At 40.0% G+C, this 21,674-nt stretch overlaps 1 protein-coding gene across 10 annotated transcripts in view; it reads left to right on the forward strand.

Annotated features, from left to right (window-relative positions):
- Positions 1–21,674, forward strand: part of EXTL3 (exostosin like glycosyltransferase 3) — a 142,558-nt gene that overhangs the window by 98,036 nt on the left and 22,848 nt on the right. For all 10 annotated transcript variants that reach the window (XM_082726869.1, XM_082726876.1, XM_082726870.1 and 7 more), the window contains 2 exons: positions 6,167–6,265; positions 7,839–10,467. In XM_082726869.1, the coding sequence (XP_082582995.1) occupies positions 8,320–10,467 (2,148 nt within the window). In that variant the 5' untranslated portion in view covers positions 6,167–6,265; positions 7,839–8,319. The remainder of the gene's footprint in view (positions 1–6,166; positions 6,266–7,838; positions 10,468–21,674) is intronic.

The following is a 21,674-nucleotide window of genomic DNA, read 5'->3' on the forward strand; positions in this document are numbered from 1 at the left end:
TGGTTTTTTGCCATTGACTATAACGTGAACTGTGAGTTTTTCATATATGCCTTTGTTATGTGAGGTATGTTCCCTCTAAACCTACTTTGTTGAGGACTTTTATCATTAATAGATGCTGTACTTTGTCAGATTTTTTCCTACATCTTTTGAGTTGATCATGTGGTTTTTGTGTTTTCTCTTATTGTTATGTATGATATTGATTGATTTGTGGATATTGAACCACCATTGCATACCAGGATTCAATCCTACTTGATTGTGGTGAATGATTTTTTTAATGTATTGTTGGATTCTGTTTACAAATATTTTGTGAGGATTTTTGCATTGATGTTCATCAAAGTTATTATGGCCTATAGTTCTCTCTCTCTTTCTTCCTCTCTCTTCTCTCTCTCTTCCTTTCTCTCTCTCTCTCTCTCTCTCTTTTTTTTTTTTTGATATCTTTATCTGCTTTTGGTATCAGGGTAATTAATGCTGGCCTCATACAGTGAATTTGGAGGTTTTCTTTCCTCTTCTACTTTATGGAATAGTTTGAGAAGAATCAGTATTAACTCTTCTTTAAATGTTTGGTAGAATTTGCCTGTGAAGCTGTCTGGTCATGGACTTTCATTCTTTGGGAATTTATTTATTTATTTTTGATTACTAATTCAATCTCCTTGCTGGTAATTGATCTATTCAAATTTTCTGTTTCTTCCTATTGAGTTTTGGTAGGCTATATGTTCTAGGAATATATCCATTTCCTCTAGGCTGTCCAATTCTTTGGTGTTAGTATTTCATAATATTCTTTTAAAATTGTTTGCATTTCTGGGGTGCCTGGGTGGCTCAGTGGGTTAAGCCGCTGCCTTTGGCTCAGGTCATGATCTCAGGGTCCTGGGATCGAGTCCCGCATCGGGCTCTCTGCTCTGGCAGGCAGCCTGCTTCCTCCTCTCTCTTTCTGCCTGCCTCTCTGTCTACTTGTGATTTCTCTCTGTCAAATAAATAAATAAAATCTTTAAAAAAAATAAATAAAATTGTTTGCATTTCTGTGATGTTGGTTTTTTTCTCCTCTTTCATTTGTAATTTTATTTGATCCTTTTTTTTTTTTAAGTAATTTATTTTAGAGAGAGAGTAAGGGGAGGGGCAAAGGGAGAGGGAGAGAGAGAATTTTGGAGCAGATTCTACACTGAGCACATAGCCTGATGTGGGGCTTGAGCTCACAACACTGAGATCTTGATCTGAGTTGAAATCAAGAACCATATGCTTAACCAGATGAGCTATACAGGCACCCCCTCTTTGTTTTTTGAGTAGTCTGGGTAGAGGTTTATGAATTTTGCTGATCCTTTCAAAGAACCAGTTGCTGGTTTATGTATCTGTTCTACTGGGGGGGGTTTGTTTGTTTGTGTCTGTATCATTTATTTCTACTCTGATCTTATTTCCTTCCATCTACTGGGTTTGGGTTTTGTTTGTTCTTTTTCTAGCTCCATTAGATGTAAGTTTAGGTTGTTCATGTGATATTTTTCTTCATTAGGTATGTTTATATTTTTGTAAACTTCCCTCCTTTTTTGCTTTTGCTGCATTCCAAAGGTTTTGGACCCCATGTTTTTTCATTTTCATTTGTTCCGGTGTACTTTTTGATTTCTCCTTTGTGTTCTTGATTGACCCTTTCATTGTTTAGTAACATGTTATTTAACCTCCATGTATTTGTGGTCTTTCCAGATTTTTGTTGTGGTTGGTTTCTAGTTGTGTAGTGCTGTGGTCAGAGAAGATGCATGTTATGATTTCAGTCCTTTTCAGTTTGTTGAGACTTGTTTTTTGGCCTCATATATGATCTGTTCTGGAGAATATTCCATGTACATTTGAAAAGAATGTGTATTCTGTGTTTTAGGGTGTAATGTTCTAAATATATCTGTTAAATCCCCTTGATCTGGTGTCATTCAAAGCTATTTTTCCTTGTTGATTTTTTGATTGGGTGATCTGTCAGTTGATGTAAATGAGGTGTTAAAGTTCTCTACTATTATTGGGGCACTGGCTGGCTCAGTTGGTAGAAAATGTGACTCTTGATCTCAGGGTTGTGTGTTCAAGCCCCATGCTGGGTGTAGATTTTGCTGAAAAATAAATAAGTAAATAAATAAGCAAGTAAGTAAATTTCCCTACTATTATTACATTAGTATTGATTAGGTTTTTTGTTTGTAATTAACTGTTTATACATATGAGTACTCTCATATTGAGTGGATAAATATTTACTATTTTTGTATCTTTTTGGATTGTCCTCTTTATTATTATATATTGCCCCCCCTTTTTTGGGATGAAATTAACTTTTTTAAAAATTTCTTTTCAGTGTAACAGAATTCATTGTTTATGCTCCACACCCAGTGCTCCATGCGCCATGCGATATGTGCCCTCTATAATACCCACCACCTGGCTCCCCTGACCTCCCAGCCCCCGCCCCTTCAAAACCCTCAGATTGTTTTTCATAGTCCATAGTCTCTCATGGTTCATCTCCCCTTCCAATTTCCCTCAACCCCCTCTCCTCTCCATCTCCCCATGTCCTCCTTGTTATTGGTTATGCTCTACAAATAAGTGAAGCCATATGATAATTGACTCTCTCTGCTTGACTTATTTCACTCAGCATAATCTCTTCCAGTCCCGTCCATGTTGCTACAAAAGTTGGGTATTCATCCTTTCTGATGGAGGCATAATACTCCATAGTGTATATGGACCATGTCGTCTTTATCCATTCCTCCGTTGAAGGGCATCTTGGTTCTTTCCACAGTTTGGCGACCATGGTATAGTGCCCTTTTTTGTCTGTTGTTATAGTCTTTGTTTTAAAATCTGTTTTGTCTGATGTGGGTATTGCTACTCCAGCTTTCTTTTGATATCATTTCCATGATAAATGTTTCTCCATTCCTTCACTTTCAGTCTGCAGGTGTTTTTAGGTCTTAAATGAGTCTCCTGTAAGCAGCATATGGGTGGGTCTTGTTTTTTTACTCACTCTGTCACTGTATGTCTTTTGATTGGAGCAATTAGTCCACTTACAGTCAAAATAATTATTGATAGGGACACCTGGGGGCTCAGTTGGCTAAGCGTCCAACTCTTGATTTCCAGCTCAGGTCATGATGTCAGCCCCATATTGGGCTCAGTGCACAGTGAGGAGCTGGCTTGAGGATTTTTCTCATCCCTCTCTGCCCCTACTCTGCACGCTTGTGTCTGTACTTGCACATTCTCTCCCCCTCTCTCTAAAATAAATCTTAACAAAAAAAAGTAATTATTGACAGATGCACATTTATTACTGTTTTAGTCCTAGTGTTGTGATTGTTTCTGAAGTTTTTCTCTGAGCCTTTTCTTTCTCGTTTATGGCTCACTAGTTTACCTTAGTGTTATTTTTGGATTCCTTTCTCTATTCTTTTTTATCTATTAGTAGTTTTTGATTTGTGGTTACCATTAGGTCCATTTATTTATACTTAAAAAAAGATTTTTATTTATTGATTTGTTAGAGAGAGCACAAGCAGGGGGAGCGGCAGGCAGAGGGAGAACAGGCTCTCTGCTGAGCAGGGGGCCCAATGTGGGACTTGATCTCAGGATACTGGGATCATGACCTGAGCTGAAGGCAGACGCTTAAGCAACTGAGCCACCCCGGCATCCTTACCTTTAGGTTTATTGGTAACATCTTTTGCATATGTCAGTCTATATTAAGTTGATGATCATTTAAATTGGAACCATTCTTTACTCCTTTCCTCCCCACATTTTAAGTATATGGTGTATACTCCGAATCCTTTTATTTTGTGAGTTCCTTAACTGAATTTTTACAGAAATACTCATTTTTTTAACACTTTTATGTTTCCTAGAATCATACTGTCATTTTTGGTCTTTCCTTTCTTCTCAGGGAATCCTCTTTAATATTTCTAGCAGGGCTGGTTTAGTGGTCATGAACTCCTTTAATTTTTGTTTCTCTGAGAAACTCTTTATCTCCCCTTGTATTCTGGATGATAGCCTTGCTGTTTAGAGTATTCATGGCTGGATAGACTATTCTTGGCTGGAGGTTTTTCCCATTTAGTACTTAGAATATATCATGCCACTCCATCTGGCTTTCAAAGTTCTGAAAAATCGAATGACAGCTTTATGGAGTTTCCCTTCTGTTTCTGTTTTCTGTTGTCTTGCTGCTTTAAATTTTTTTTCTTGATCACTACATTTTGCCATTTTAATTATAGTATCTCTTGATGTGGATTCTCTTGACTTTGTTGGGGGTTCTCTGTACTTACTGGATCTGGATATCTTTGCTTCTCCAGATGAGGAAAGTATTCAGCTCTTATTTATTCAAATAAATTTTCTGTCCCCTTTTCTGTCTGTTCTTTTGGGATCCCTGTGATACAAGTGTGATTTTGTTTGATGGAGTCACTAAGTTCCCTAAATCTGTTTGCATTTTCATAGCTCTTTTTTCTCTCTTTTGTTCAGCTTGATTACTTTCCATTATTCTGCCTTCTGTGTCACTCATTTGTTCCTTTGCTTCTTCCAGCCTGCTGTTCATTCCATCAAGGGTGTTTCTTGTTTCTTTTATTGAGCCCTTTACCTCTGCTATGGTATTCCTTATCTCTGTATTAATCCTCCTGGTGATGCTTTCCACTCTTTTCCCAAGTTCAGTGACTGTTTTTCTGATCATGACTTTAAATTCTTTATCAGACATCTTACTTATATCTGTTTCACTTATATCGCTTATATCTGGCTGTGGCCTTGTCCTGTTCTTTCCTCTAGGACACATACCTCTGTCATCTCATTTTTTCTAGGTCCTGTGCCTATTTCTCTGTGTTAGGAAGATAGTTAAGTCTTTTGTTCTTGACAGTAATGGCCTTATGAAGAAATTGGTCTAGTACTGCCCTACAATGTAGTGTCCCCAGTTCCCCAGGGTCTGGCACTTCAGGGACTGTCTCCATTGTGTGCTGCCTTCTCTCTCCTGTTGTGTTCTGGTTACTTTATCCTTTAGGCCAGCCATCTGCAGAGACTGTCTTTGCCTGTTGTGAGCAATGTTTAGTCCCTGGCCTGAATGTGATGAGTTTTTACTAAATGTGCTCTCATCTGCTTGTGAAATAAGACCTGTTGCCACTGTTGCCTGAACTGAGGCCCTATAAAACTCCCAGGTTGGGAGATGTGGTGTGGGCAGGAGGTTGTGCCAGTCTTTAGGGGTAGGGAGCCCACTGTGCTGGGATTGAGGCAAGCCTGAAGGGAGTACCAGTTCAGCTCAGTGGGTGCGGTGGGGCTTGCTATAAGCGAGTTAAGCAGTGAGGGGTGTGCTGGTTCCGCAGGTGACCTGGTGCTCATGCTGAGTGGCAGGGGCCGGGGTGGTGGTGCAGGCCAGTTCCTTCATTTCTGGAGAGGTCTCTCTGCAAACACTGCCATTTAGATGAGCAAATAATCTCCCCACTGTGTGCCCCAGATGCTCTTCAGATTGTTGTTTCCATGGGCTCTTCACCCTGCCTTCTCTCCAAGAACAGTCCCAGTGCCCACTAGGCTCTCCTTGAGCCAAGCCTGCAGACTTTTAGAACTCTAGGCTTTAAGTTCCACTGTTAGCAAGAACTCATGAAATTTGACCCCTCTTGGTTTCCAAGCTATTGCTATGGGAATCTGTGTTCCACATGTGGGTGCTAGTCTGTCTCTTGCCCTTCTTCGCCACGGTGGCTCACTGCTCTCTGTAGGGGCCAGGATCCACTTCTCTCCCAAACCATGTCTCTGCACTTCATACCTTCTTCACATGGGTTTTTCTCTACCTTTAGTTGTGGAGTTTGTTCTGCCAGTCTTCCCGTCAATTTCTGATTTCTGGTGTTTTGGGATGATTTGGTAGTTATCTAGTTGAGTTCAAGGGACGATGAGGCAAGCCTAGGGTTCTTCTATTCCCAAAGCATCTTCTCCCTTTAGTAAATACATTGTTTAATAGCATCTTTAGTTTATGAGTATTTTTCTTTCTTTCTTTTGTTCTTTGATTTTATTTACTTATTTGACAGAGAAGGCACAAGTAGGCAGAGCGGCCAACAAAGGGAGAGGGCTCAGGCTCTCGGCTGAGCAGAAAACCCAACACGGGGCTCAATCACAGGACCCTGGGATCATGACTTATGCCGATCATAAGCTTAACTGTCTGAGCCACCCAGGCTGCCCAGTATTAAGTGTTTTTCTAATGGCATGTCACTTTTCTATTTTCTATCAGGAGAGCAAGCCCTGGGACCTGGAGTTCACTATTTCAAGAAACTGTATACTGAAGTAAAATGCTGCATGAGTTAGAGATGAAAGGATCCAGAAACACATGGTAAGGAGGGAATGAATCAACTGAATTTCCTTGATTATGAATTCCTTTATTTCCTCCATTTCTTCTTTCTTTGTTATAATCTGATTGTAAGGTGCATAGAGTATTTTTTTGGAAACAGAGAGTTTTTAACATTTGAATTAGAAGGATAGTACTTTAGAAATACTGACTTAACATTCTCTGGGGTATTTGCTTATTAGTTGTTAATTATCCAAGGTTTGATCCACCAAATTTAATCACAAATTTTTTGTGATCAATAGTTTGGTTTTCTGTTGTCTGTATCTCTTGTTCTACTTACTCAAGCCTTTTATTAATATTGGCAACTTTTTTTGTTTAAAGGAGAGAGAACTGTATCCAGACTTTATTAATTTTATACCAAACATAGAAGCTAGAGAGGATTGTGAAATGAGACCTGTTGATGGGTTATGTACATTATCCTACCTTGTAGTAATATCCTTGCTGTTCGTTTACATCTTATATCTTAGCTTAAAGGAGGTTCCCTCAAAGCTTATTTTGCATTCTACCTTCTCCCAGCTATACTGAACATGTCTCAGACATGTCAAAAGTATGATAAATACTTTTTGGAGAAAATGAATGGAAGAAATTGGGAGTATTCTTTGGCACAGAATATTAGGAGTTCAGTTCTACATTTGTTAAGTTTGAGATGAAAGAAGTGAAAAGCTTTTGTAGCTTTAAAGTTGGTAAATGAACAGGAGTGGGAATGTTGTTTTAAGATTTATTAGCTGAAAGTATTCTAACATCCTCTGTCCTTTCTTGTCATAGCAACACAATATATTGTTTCTGTCTCAGTACACTTCTCTCATTTTGGGAGATTAGGAAACTGAGGTATAAAGTTTGATAGCAAATCTGTCTCCAAAGGAGAAGAAATAATGGCCCTCATTTCTAAGTATAGTAGTCTTTCTAAAAGACCAAATTACTATTTATATTTTAAGAAGGAGCACATGATGTCTGCTAGCAGAAGATAAATGAGAAGCAACCTGGGAAATACATTTTGTCTCTGGATTAATGCACCTACTACTGGGTAGAGATCAAAAGAATTCTCGTTTCAACTCTGAATATAAAACATTGAGCTTCTCAGAGTCTTTTTTTTTTTTCTAAGTAATTCAAAAAGAGACTCCTCTTAGGAGTAGAACTGGCTATCAAGGCTGGATAAGGTGGTGTTTCTCCATCTAAAGATGCTGCTTCAGTCTTGAATAAAAATTGTTGCAGACATCTTTGTACTCTGTTGAATGTGGTTGATCTTCATTTTATAGAGCTCTTATTCTGCTTTATATCCAGTTAAATAGGAGGAAGGGGTATGTATATCTGTGTGTATAAAATCTGAGGCTATTTTTGGACACTTATCCTTATCCATTTCTTATTAACCACAAGGAAAATATCCATACCGAAGGCAACTACACTGAACTTCAAATGTTCTATGAGACACATGCCCAATGTTCCAGCTGTTCCTTTACCTTTTAAGATAGAAGCATTTTCTAGAAACATGAGGGAAGGCGGGGTTGTTGGACATAATCTTTTCAAGACTGACATGGTTTTTTTTTTTTTTTTTTTGCAGGCCTGATTGTTGGCAATGGCATCGATAAGAGGCTGGCATTTCTTTCTGTTCTAACCAGCTACTTTATAACTGTGAATAGTAACTATGTGTATTTGTTGGTCAGCAAAATCGAGGAACAAGAGCTATGGCAGTTGAAAAAGTCTGTCTGATTCCAGGTTGTTTTTCCTGGTTTTCATCATCAGGGACCTTCTCCTTTTCATCTCATCAACAATATGGTACCTTTTACCATTCATTAAAGAGTAAGGACATGTCCACTGGTCAGCAATCAGAACTTAAAATCTGCTGGAATAAGGTCAGAGACCATTTCAGTTACAGCTGAGGAAAATGAAATTTCCATTTTATTCCGTGCCTTGTAGAGGGAGCACACTAACTCTTAACAGAAAGGTGTGAGTCAAAAGAGATTGAGTTTGTTTACTAGAAACTCATGGTTATGGCGAGTGACCCAACGTGACTAGAGGGGGCAAAAGCCACACAGGAACTCATGACGGGCTATACCATGTTGCGGAATGGGGGAGTGGGGAATGGAGGTCAAACCTGTATGTTACGGTGGTCCAACCGGATCCGACTCACATGGCTCAGTTTTACGCTCTTCATTATTCTGGTTTTCTTCCCCCTCATTGCTCACTATTATCTCACCACTCTGGATGAGGCTGATGAGGCCGGCAAGCGAATTTTTGGCCCAAGGGCTGGTAACGAACTCTGCGAGGTAAAGCACGTGTTGGATCTTTGCCGGATTCGTGAGTCTGTGAGTGAGGAGCTCTTGCAGCTGGAAGCCAAGCGGCAAGAGCTGAACAGTGAAATTGCCAAGCTGAATCTGAAGATTGAAGCCTGTAAGAAGAGTATTGAGAATGCCAAGCAGGACCTGCTTCAGCTCAAGAATGTCATTAGCCAGACTGAGCACTCGTATAAAGAGCTGATGGCTCAGAATCAGCCCAAACTTTCTCTGCCTATCCGGCTCCTTCCAGAGAAGGATGATGCTGGTCTTCCTCCCCCAAAGGTCATACGGGGATGCCGGCTTCACAATTGTTTTGATTATTCTCGTTGTCCTCTCACCTCCGGTTTTCCAGTCTATGTGTATGACAGTGACCAGTTTGCCTTTGGCAGCTACCTGGATCCCTTAGTCAAGCAGGCTTTTCAAGCTACAGCACGAGCCAATGTATATGTTACAGAAAATGCAGACATTGCCTGCCTTTATGTGATATTAGTGGGAGAAATACAGGAGCCAGTACTTCTTCGGCCTGCCGAACTTGAGAAGCAGCTCTATTCCCTACCACATTGGCGGACAGATGGACACAACCATGTCATCATCAATCTGTCGCGGAAGTCAGATACACAGAACTTACTATATAATGTCAGTACAGGCCGTGCCATGGTGGCTCAGTCTACTTTCTATGCTTCCCAATACAGACCTGGCTTTGATTTGGTAGTGTCGCCACTAGTCCATGCCATGTCGGAGCCCAACTTCATGGAAATCCCACCACAGGTGCCAGTTAAACGGAAATATCTTTTCACCTTCCAGGGTGAGAAGATTGAATCACTGAGGTCCAGCCTTCAGGAGGCCCGCTCCTTTGAAGAAGAAATGGAAGGTGACCCCCCAGCTGACTATGATGATCGAATCATTGCCACCTTAAAGGCTGTACAGGACAGCAGGCTAGATCAGGTCCTGGTAGAATTTACTTGCAAAAACCAGCCGAAGCCCAGTCTGCCTACTGAGTGGGCACTGTGTGGTGAGCGTGAGGACCGCTTGGAATTGCTGAAGCTTTCCACCTTTGCCCTCATTATCACTCCTGGGGACCCTCACTTGGTTATTTCATCTGGGTGTGCAACACGGCTCTTTGAAGCCCTGGAAGTCGGTGCTGTCCCAGTTGTGCTGGGGGAGCAGGTACAGCTTCCTTACCAGGACATGCTGCAGTGGAATGAGGCTGCCCTGGTGGTACCCAAGCCACGCGTTACTGAGGTTCATTTTCTGTTACGAAGCCTCTCAGATAGTGATCTGCTGGCTATGCGGCGGCAAGGCCGCTTTCTCTGGGAGACTTACTTCTCAACCGCTGACAGTATTTTTAATACCGTGCTGGCTATGATTAGGACTCGCATACAGATCCCAGCTGCTCCCATCCGGGAAGAGGCAGCCGCTGAGATCCCCCATCGGTCAGGCAAGGCGGCTGGAACTGACCCTAACATGGCCGACAACGGGGACCTGGACCTGGGGCCAGTAGAGACGGAGCCGCCTTATGCCTCACCCAAATACCTCCGCAACTTTACGTTGACTGTCACTGATTTTTACCGCAGCTGGAACTCTGCTCCAGGGCCTTTCCATCTGTTCCCCCACACACCCTTTGACCCTGTGTTGCCCTCAGAAGCCAAATTCTTGGGCTCAGGGACTGGATTTCGGCCTATTGGTGGTGGAGCTGGGGGTTCTGGCAAGGAGTTTCAGGCAGCACTTGGAGGGAATGTTCCACGAGAGCAGTTCACAGTGGTGATGTTGACCTATGAGCGGGAGGAAGTGCTTATGAACTCTCTAGAGAGACTGAATGGCCTCCCTTACCTGAACAAGGTAGTGGTGGTATGGAATTCGCCCAAGCTACCGTCGGAGGACCTTCTGTGGCCTGACATTGGCGTCCCTATCATGGTAATAGAAAAATGAGCAGTTTGTTTTACTGCATGAGATAGTGTTTCACTTGTAATCCCTTTTCCAAATATATATAATGTAAGTCTTTGTAGATACATTTTTTTTTTAAACTGTACAGATTTCCTTTCCCTGTGGAATTTGTACTTGCTTCTTTTTCAGTCCTTTCAGGCTTTGCCAGTTCCATCTCTGCTACTCACTTCCTAAATCTCCTAAGACTCTCCAAAACTGAAATCAATATTGGCCCCATGAAGATTTACAAAAGCCCTTCAGTTACCCTGTTGATGTCTTCCATGTCATAACAAAGATGTTCATGCAAATGATGATGACAAAACTAATGCTTAGGAAGTGCGTATGACCCAGGCAGTGTAATTTAGGATTTATAAACTTACATCATTATTATGGTTTCTTCTCCTTATCTCTATGGAAACTGAGGCTTCAAGAGGTTAACTTTTTGCCCAAGGTCATAATCATGACAAGTCACAGACAAACTGAGCTTCAGTGTTGTCTGATTGCAGAAGCTGCAGCTTTAATCACCTTCCATACTTAGCAAGAAGACTATTTATCAGAATATTGTAGAGGTTTTTTTGAAGATTGGAGTTGGGTTTTGAAATATTTGGGAGTTGGAGGTCCTGGTCTCTCAGAGTTCTTTCTGTTCTTTCTGTCATGATTTGGATGCCATATTTTACAGGAAAGATAATGGTAGGATAGGGCTTTAGTTCTGAGCTTTGTTGTTTATCCACCTTTTGGCATGAATTTAGCAATCTAGAAGATTACCTATTTATCTTAAATGTGAGGCCTTAGAGCATGTCATAAGCAAACAAACTGCCCCTATTTATCCTGTGGCACAGATACATTTCAGAAAAAGGTAGCAAGGACAGGCAGAAGTTCCCATGGGCCCTGCATTATTAGAAGGTTGCTAAAGAAAATTAATGTAGTTTTTAGGAAGAATCTGTTTAGAAGGGGAATATTTGTGCCAGACTGGTTTTTAAAATTGTATCAGTAAGAAACTGATTCATGTGAAATATTTCCTGAGCAGCAGCATGGTATAATAGGGCAGTATGAATTTTGGAGTAATAGAGACCTGGGATTAAGTAGTCAGTTTTGTGATCTTTGATGAGTTAACTTCTTTGAATTAAGGCTTAGAGAGGAAAATAAAATAATACAAATAAGGAATCTAGAAAGGTACCCAGTAACTGTTTGACTCCTACTTATCCCTTTATGTCTAAGAAGATGGAAGGCAGTATGGATATGCTGCCTGTGCTATGAACAACTTTAATTCACTTCACTGGTAAAGGCCTTGTCTGTCCTCTGCATAATTTCCCTTTGTGTTGTAGCTGTTACCATTTACCTTCTCCTGTACAAATCTTTGTTTTAAATTTTTTTCAACCACTGCTAGTCTTTTCTTTTTTTAAATTTTAATTGAATTTATAATCTGAGGCTCTTCAAACTATGTGGGGTTCTAAAAACTTTTGATTCCAGAATTTATCTTATATATTAAGAAAAGTGTTGTGAATGGGAAGATTTCTTTATAGATTTCTTTCTGAATAAATTTCACTTTTTTCTTTCTCCGTTACAACTTTTTAAGTGTCACTGAAATTTAAAAAAAAGAAAGCATTTGTTCTATGAAAGGTGGATGCTGCTCAAATACAATAATAAAGCAGCTTTTGTTTGCCATTTTTCCCGAGTTTTCTTTGAATTTGGTATGAATGTAGAGAAGCCGACACCACCTTGTTAACAGTGACTGAAATTATCCTTTCTTTTAACTCTGGTGGGAAATAAGTAGTCCTCTTTGATTACTGGGTAGCTCATTGCCATAATACAATGCCTAGTTGGAAAATGCCAGAAACTTTCCAAATGGGAGGCCATTCTGAATAGCTTACTCATATTAGCGGTACCAGTGTTTTTTAGTTCTTCTGAAAAAGAAGAAACAGTTTCAAGCTGGAGAAAACACTGTATTCTCTAAATATTTTGACTCCATTTTCTATTTAAGAGAGGCAGGTTTTTTGGGGGGGGGGTGGCAGTGGTTGAATTGCTGGCCTCTTAGCATGGAGCCAACATTAACAAGGAGGGACTGGCAGCTCTCTCCCCTCTGGAGAAATGGCACTATAATGAGATGTCGTGGAGTAGTTTTGCTACCCGGGATGCAGATGTACCTTATCCATTATGTTATAATTAACAGGTCCTTATAAACTTAACAGTAGGGTGATTCCCAGGCAGTCGCTCAGATTCCAGTCCTTCAGAGAAAATGATTTGAAGTCAGCATTTTTGAATCAACCCAGGAACCCCACATACCATTTCGGAAAACGATGGACAATTTGTGCTTCTTTTGTGCTCAGGTTCTTATCTAAGCATTAGGCATAAATGCTAAATATCTGTGGGCTATGAAATCTATTGAGCCCTAGGTTTTTGGTAGAGAGGGATTGTCTTAGGGGTGCCTACTGGTATATGTATATTAAAATTCCTCATTCTTGTCTATTATTTAGATAACAAGGGAAACTGAATTAGATATGGCTTAGAGTATATGTGACCTTTACTGCTACCAGCCTTGGATACTCTTGCCCCAATTGCTTTAATTCTCATCAGTTCAAATAGGATAGGGCCTGGACTCCACCCAGAGAGATGGAAGAAGTGCCATTAGTTGAAGTAGCTGTCAGAATGGTGTGGGGCTGCTGAACAGATGTGGTGATGGTAGATGACCGCTTTGTCTCTTGCCTGTTTCGTAAGCAGTTGAATCAGGTTCCTTAGCTCTGGGAACATAACAACAAAGACTATCTAATGGAAGTCAAATGGAGAGAAGTAGTATGCCAAGGGATTTGAAAGCTGGTCCTTCCAAAAACTCCTTACTGGGTCGGGTATGACCACTTTCATTGCATCTTAAGGCTGTTTCACTGTTTTCAGGTCTCCCTTGTTTCTGATGGTATGTCAGTGGTTTCCAAATTTTTGTTTCCCATATGGAATATATTCTTTTCTCTGGGTGCTTTCAACACTTTTTTTTTTACATTTTTTTTCAGTGGGTTGAGTATGATATGCCTTGGCATGGTTTTCTTTGATTTGTGTTCTGACTGGGATTCACTAAGATGCTTAAATCTATCAATTTTTTTTTAGCATATACTGGGAAATTTTTTACTTCATTATTTATTCAGGTATTTTTTTCTGTTCCATTCTTTCCTCACCTTTGGGGGCTCCATTATATGTATATTAGACATTTTGATTGTGTCCCACAGTTCTCAGTGTCTGTTCATTTTTTTTTTAACTTTTTTTTCCTATTCTGCAGTTTTGATCATTTTTATTTTTTTTTTTTAAAGATTTTATTTACTTATTTGACAGAGATCACAAGTAGGCAGAGAGGCAGGCAGAGAGAGAGAGAGAGGAGGAAGCAGGCTCCCTGCTGAGCAGAGAGCCTGATGCGGGACTCCATCCCAGGACCCTGAGATCCTGACCTGAGCTGAAGGCGGTGGCTTAATCCACTGAGCCACCCAGGCACCCTTGATCATTTTTCTTGATTGATAAGTTCACAGACTTTTGTGTCATCTCTACAGTTAAGCTCATTCAATCAATTTTAAATTGTAAATATATTTTTCAATTCCAGACTATCCATTTTTTAAAATAATAGTTTCTGTTTCTCTGCTGAGATCTCTTTTTTTCCATTCTGAGTATGCTTTTTATTTCATTGAACATAATTATAATAGCTTCTTTAACATCTTTGTCTCCTGATTCCAACATATAGGTCACTTGGTAGATTTAACTGAATTTCTTTTTTCTTGAGAGTCATGTTTTTCTGGTTCTTGGTACATCACATAGTTTTGTAGAGTGTGAATATTATACTGTGAAGACTGTGGGTTTTGTTTTATTTCTCTGAAAAGTATTGATGTTTTAGTTTTTGCAAGCAATTTCTTCAGTTGAACTTAGACTGCAAGTTCTGTCTCTTGAGCTGCAACTCAAACGTGAGTTTGATCCTTTTATCTTTTGTTGGTTGGCTTACAGACAGCACCAAGCATGCACATGTGGCTTAGAGGGGGCCAGAGACTGGATAGTTTATACATAGAACTTAGAGCTCCCTCTATCTGGCTCTCTTCTGGAATCTCCTTTCTTTCTGAGGGCTGTTTTTGACTCCCACTCTTTCCTCTTGTTCCTCAGGCCAGAAAAAAGACTTGGATGTTGTATGTGAGTTTAGCTGTTCTATATGCTGCTGACTGGCCTACTGTCAGGATAAAAGCAATGGTGATTCTACTCATGTTGGTCATTCCTTCCTAAATTTCAGCTCCTCTCTGGAATTTGCCATCCTCTGTTCACTGTCCAGTGCCTTCAGGTAATTGCTTTCTGGGTATTTTTGTCCAGAGTTTATAGTTACCATCTGTAGGAGGTTTGGGTCTGTTAGGAGCTTCTTCAGCCATCCTGAAAACAGAAACCTCCAAGTAATCCTTTTGATACATAGCCCACACCAAATTTTGGTTTGAGTTATTACTTCATTCTGATTAGTTAACACATCTACCTCACTCTGCTTTGTATTCTGAATAATAGTAATAAATAGGGTGGCCTTGTTTGGAGCTTTCTGTGGAAATAAGAACATCAAAATCTGTCCTTTTTGAGTTTGAAAACTTGGGTTGTTATGAAGGAGGACACGTTTCAGTAATTAGTGGTGTGGTCTTGCTCACTCAAAACCCCACTCATCTTCACACTGCATACTTACTCATTTCTCAGACAGTCTTGTGGGCCGCCAGTTCTCCAATTCTTAGTTTTTAATTCTCTTCTCCATTGAAGTGTACAGTCAGTTTACATAATGTGCCTGGGAAGGCCTCCGTGAAGAGGTGACATGTGAGCAGAAGCCTGAGTGAAGTGAGGGAATGGGCTATGTAAATTCTGGAGGAATATATAGAGAATAGCAAATGCTAGGAGCTTGTCGTGCTCGAGACATGGCAAGAATGCCCTGTGTTATCTGAGGTGGAGTGAGCAAGGAGAGCACTTGAAAGCAGGTTGGAGAGAGTAGAAGTCAGCACATGTAGGACCAGGTAGGTCATGGTAGGGATTGGAGATTTTATTCTAGGTGTGTTAGGATGCCATTGGAGGGTTTTGAGTGAGGAGTAATATGATGTGTGTTGGACTACGGAGAAAAGAGCAGAATAAACAGTTCAAAGGCTATTTATTATTGCAGGAGCCTAGGTGAGGGTGTGGGCAGCTTGGACCAGGGCAGTCGTGGTGGAGAGGATGACTTAAGCATATCATACCTCCCTTGTAGACTTCAAGGTCTCTGTGGGAGTGGTAAGGCCAAAATGTGCTTGTTGTTCCAAATGACAACTATATATAGAGATAGGAGAGTATTTTTCACTGCCTTTTCCCCTCCTTCTCAGCCCTTGATATTAGAATTGGAAAAGGAGAATTCTGTTTTGGGAACCTGATGTCATGCCAGAGTCATTATTGTGCTGTCAGTCATCATGCCAGTAGTAAGCTAAGGGAAGACAAAGCAAGACTAGAAGAGAATTCAGTGTCATTAATATTCAGGCCTGGGTCTCTGCCAGTCAGGCTGTTAAAGGCTTTACTTCTGGCTAGACCTCAGGCAACAGTACAGGTAATTCCAAAGGCTATTCCTTAGAAAGTTGATACACTTTATTTTTATCTGTGTCCACTCACCTTTAAAAAATATTACTTGAGGGGCGCCTGGGTGGCTCAGTGGGTTAAAGCCTCTGCCTTCAGCTCAGGTCATGATCTCAGGGTCCTGGGATTGAGCCCCACATCGGGCTCTTTGCTCGGCAGGGAGCCTGCTTCCCTCTCTGCCTGCCTCTCTGCCTACTTGTGATCTCTCTCTGTCAAATAAATAAATAAAATAGTTAAAAAAATATATTACTTGAGTATATCAGATGATAATTTCCTAAAATTTTGATTTCGAGGCACAGCTAATAGGAAAAACCCTGCCTAGCTTTTCTAGGTCCAAGATTATACAAAGTCTGGTATACTTCATTAGGTGTTGGTGTATCTGTTTTTTTTTGGGGGGGGGGTGGGACATCATTTTACTTAATAACTTGGTAATTATAGCTGTGGCCCTCTTTTTTCTGTTTGAGAAGGGGCTGCATGGCTGCAAAGGAGAATTGTGTAAGACAAAGCTACCAAAAATCAGAAATTGATAGCAAGAATCATAAATGTATAACATAAAGGAATTGCTGAAAAGTCATGTTGCATAAATGATTTCCTAATTGCTACAAATCAGTTCTTTAGGTAGAATCTTCCCCTCTTAGTCTATATGTGCTCTTTTTTATTAATTCAAAGTAAGGAATCTAAGACTGAGAATTTTATTACTTTAGGTCACTCAACTAATTAATATTGAAATTAGAACTTAGGACTTCTGAACCATGTTCAGTGCATATTTTTACCAAATTTGAATTTCTTGAAAAGGCACGGTATGTATGTGTGTGTGTGTGTGTATGTATATATATGTGTGTATATAAAATGTTCACAAAATAAAACAGGAAGAGATTGTGTTACTCTTGTGTAATAGTAAGAGCTAATAAGTTTTGAGCATTTTCTGTGTTCAGCACTGTGTTGTGGTCTTGCTATGCATTCTCTGATTTGATAGCAGACCTCCAACCTATGCTATCCACAGTTCTTTATCTACAGTTTCATAGGGAGCATGTGTAACTTCTCTTATATGAGTTAAAATAGACTTATAACCTAAAATATATAGTTTTTTTAAAACTGCAATTGACCCAAATTTAAAGAAAGTTGTAAATAGAAATCCAGTTCAGTGTGTTACCTTCTTATCTTTTTTCTTCCTTCTGTGCACTTCCTAACTTTTTGTCCCCACCACTTGGTGTTTATTGAATGAATTCCTTGAAAAACTAATATATCTTAATGCTCCTTGGCCTTTATCTGTTGATCACCATCCCCTCAAGCTGTTTCATGTGAGTCCTCACAGGTAGGTAAACATGACCATGTGCTTCCTTTTGGACCTCATTTTCTTGATTCCTGAGCTCTGCGATGGGTTACTTTTTTAAATTGGAGGAAAGGGAAGGATGGAGGACAAAAATTAGATGGTGTTTACCTGTCTATATGATGCCTTGACATAAGGTTCATTTTCAGAAATGTATTCATTACAGAAGTGCATTATACATGTGTATGTATTGAGGCTGAACATTGCTAGCTTTGGCTGAACAAAATTTGATCTTAAAGAGAAAAAGGAGCACCCCACTGACTCAATTGCTTGTGTCCCAACTCTTGATTTCTGCTCAGGTCATGATCTCAGGGTTGTGAGATGGAGCCGCACCAGTGCACCTCTGCGCTGGGCATGCCAGCCTCCTTAGGAGTCTCTCTCTCTCCCTCTCTATAAAAAAAAAAGAAAAAAGGAGAGAAAGGATAATGTTATAAGGATATTTAAATTGCTGAGTTTAGTAGGTGGCATTATGTGTTTGCATGATCAATTTATATTTTCCACCTACATTTTCTTTTCTCTCTGTTTCTTTCCAAGATTTATTTATTTGAGAGTGGGTGAGCGCACATGCATGTATATGTACGTGTGAGCCAGGGGAGGGGCATAGGGAGAGAGAGAGTGAGTCTCAAGCAGACTCCCTGCTCAACATGGAGCCTGACACAGGACTCCATCTCGTGACCTTGAAATTATCACCTGCATTGAGATCAAGAGCAACCACTTAACCAACTAAGCCACCCAGGAGCCCCTCCACATACGTTTTCTAATTTTATTACTTCCTAGGTATGTTTTACCTTTTTGTGCTCTCTGTTCTTGGTCTGCTTTATGACTTGTGTTAATTCACATAATCTCTTCAAGCCCTATTTTTCTTGCTTACCAACTTCAAAGACCTACCTATGGCTGTTCATGAGCTGCTTTTATAAAAGATTCCATATTTAAGTATTTACTCTATTTGAATCCAAATTTATCCTGCTATATTTAAGCAACTATCACTTAATAATTGTTGACATGTGCTGTTGTTCCTTGTTAACAGCAGTAACTACTTATATTTCCACACCTTACATATTAAGAGATATTTGCTAACTATTAATTGGACATCACATTTATTATGATAACTAATTAAGTATTTATTATATAAATTGATACTTTCCTACTTAGTGTGGGTTTGCTGATTCTGTCTGGATTTAGAAGCCAAATGCCTAGTTAGCATACTAGAAGAAAAGATCCTATTAGAATAGTAGCTCTTTATCATTCATAAATTCCAGAATTCCTCAAGAACCAATTTGGGAAAAGTTTTCAATTAGCAATAATCGCGCCTCGGATAAACCTCATTGGCTACGATACTGCCACTGCGCAAAGCTCAAGAACCAATTTGAATGTTACCTGAGGTTACTAAAACTGTTTTTTGATCATACATACACTTGCATACATTTGCATATGGTAGGGCTCCAGGCTATGATTGCTGTACTGTTCCATTGTGACAGGAAGAGAGTTGCAGTGAGAGAAAGTCAAGGCTTTTATGAATGATGGTAAACAGGAGAACTAGTGAAGCATCCCCAGGAAGCATTGTATGCGAAACAAGAAAAATGAATGTTACTGAGCATTGCTCCTGACTTGATAGTTGTAGGTTGATGGATTGTTTTGCTGTGGAAAACTAGGTTAAATACAAGGAAGTTTCAGTATATATAATGTTGTGGTTTTGATATATAAATTTATCGTCTTTATTCCATATTCTGAAAATAGAATGGACAGGGCTAAATTAGGTCTTATTTCCGAGTCAATTGTTCATTCATTCCTTTATAAAATGTTTGTTGAACACTTGTTGGATTCCAGGGACCATAGTCTATACATTCTGGTCAGTGTTGTAACCAGTAATTCACTCAGTAACGTGAAGGTCAGTCTTCATGTTCACAGGTTACTAACGTATAATCATAAGGCATGAAAAAAATAGCCAATTGAGGAAGAAGGAGTTTTTTAATTTGAAAAACAAAACAAAGAATGTCAACAAAAATGAGAATATTTTGTAAACACGACTACTGCTCTGGATGACTCATTTCTTTCATGTATGATCTGTCATTTCTCAGACTCTTAGAGGCCAAGCTCCTCTGCAGGTCTGCATTACAAATGTTTAAGTTTTTTTGTCCTTATGATTTTGGTGCCAGAAGGGATAACGGTTGGTTTGCTGATTACAGCCATTAAGCACTGTAGCTTGGAGGCAGAACTGTTAGAAGAAAGCTTTTACTCTTTTCCCCTCCTTAATTTTAGTTTATATGTGCAGTGTTTATAAGTGCAGAAATCCTTTTGGTTAGGAGGAAAAGGTGATTGTTCTTAAATAACAAACTACATTTATTCTTTGCAGTTTGGTGTACTGTTTCCTGATTGTTGACTCTAAATCAGGGTGTCTCAGCAATAGCCCTAATGGTATTAGGGTCGGATGAGTCTGTTGTGGGGCTTGTCTGGTGCTTTGTATGATTTACCAACACCCCTGGCCTCTGCTAGCTAGACGCGAGTAGCTTACCTCCTTCCTCCACCAGTTGTGACAACCACAAAAGTCCAAAGACATTGTTTTAAATGTTTCATGGTGGGCAAAATCACTCAGAATTGAGAATCCCTGCTATGAATTCTGAAAGCAGACTTATTGACCACAGTTGTTTGTAAGTTAACCAGAAATAAGCTGCTGCAACTCATGATGTTGTGTTTCTATGAATCCTTAAATTTTTTCTTTTATTCTGATGGCTATTGCACCAGTTCCCTAATCCTTAAAATCTTGCTGCCATTCAGCCCATTGGAGTTGTGCCAGGATGAGCAGAAGTAGTATGTGTACTCTATTTCTGGAATCCATAGTAGTTTTTTTTTTTTTTTTTAAGATTTTATTTATTTGAGAGAGAGAGAGCAAGCTACTCATCAGTGGAGGCAGAGGCAGAGGGAGAAGGGGAAGCAGAAGCAGGCACACCGCTGCTTAGGGAGCCTGATGTGGGGCTTGATTCCAGGACCCAAGGATCATGACCTGAGCCAAAGGCAGATGCTTAACAGACTGAGCCACCCAGGCGCCCCCATAGTAATTGTTCTTAATGGACTTGCCTCATAATGGACTTTAATATACTTGATAAAAACGTGGATGTGAAATCTAGGCTAAAACACATTTGGTATTAGATCTTCAATTCCAAGTCTTAAAGTGAACAAGTAGATCCTCTTGATTTGGTTTACTTTGTAAATTGGATAAAAATTTTGGATATGATCTAGGCATCAGAGCACGACTGTTTTAGTTTTTGCTGTTGCTTTCTGTTTTTAGAGTGAATTAGGTTGTTTATAAGATTGTCAAGTTTGGCTAATAAGCAAGTTCCATTTCTGCACACAACATGGTGCTATATACATTTAGCAGAGAGGCTGCTTCCTTACCTTCACACAACAAGTAAGTAGTAGAGTTGGAATTTGAACTCAGGCTTTTCTGATTGACTCCAAAGCTGCCTTTTTTCTCTACGGACCCTCTCAAAATAGGAATCACCTGGGGATTTTGCAGGTTCTGACTTGGTAGGTTTGGGGTAGGCCTGCATATTTCTAAGAGAGTCCTCAGGAGGACAGCGAGGCCCCTGTTGCTGATCTTTGGGTCCACTCTGAGTACTAAAGCTCTGTGCTATGTTCCTGGATTACTAATTTTGCTATAGATAATCCTCCTGGTGTCTGACTTGCAAAACTGATAATCTACAGTTGAATAGTCAAGAAATGGATTTTTCAATTATTTCTTCTTCATTTTAAGCTATGTGCATTGTTGCTAGAGTTGAGGGGGCAGCTTTGTTCCCCTGAACTGGCAAAATTGCAGTTCTGTATTAACTGAATGCTAGGCATGTTTGAAAAGTAAAATGAAGGACCAGGGGTAGTTTGTTGGATGTGATTGAGCAGACAGATGCCATAGTCCATTGATTGTAAGGTGGACATTATTAACATTTTAACATCTCTGAAATTAGGTGCCTTGTAAGATAGATGGCATTTTATGGTTGCTAAGGTTGGGGTTTGGCTTCTACTACTTCTGGTCACTTTCCTGCTCCTTGGGGATGGAGCCCAGCAGCTTCTATTGTGAGTACTTGATCATCTCCCCCTCCTTGATCTTTACCCCCCCCCCCCCCCCCCCCAGAGCCCAGTGCTTTGTTCTGTAACTGCTGAATCTGAGCTTGGGAGACGAGGATTTTTACACTGGTCAAACATGCTTCAGGGCAGGGTGGAATCTGTGTCTATCGCTTAGTTCTGACATCTGTTTTCTGTAGTAGCAAATCTGTTATAGATCCTCTCTTGT

Source organism: Mustela nivalis (genome assembly GCF_964662115.1).
Source record: "Mustela nivalis genome assembly, chromosome: 4".
In the NCBI taxonomy this organism is placed as follows: Eukaryota; Metazoa; Chordata; class Mammalia; order Carnivora; family Mustelidae; genus Mustela; species Mustela nivalis.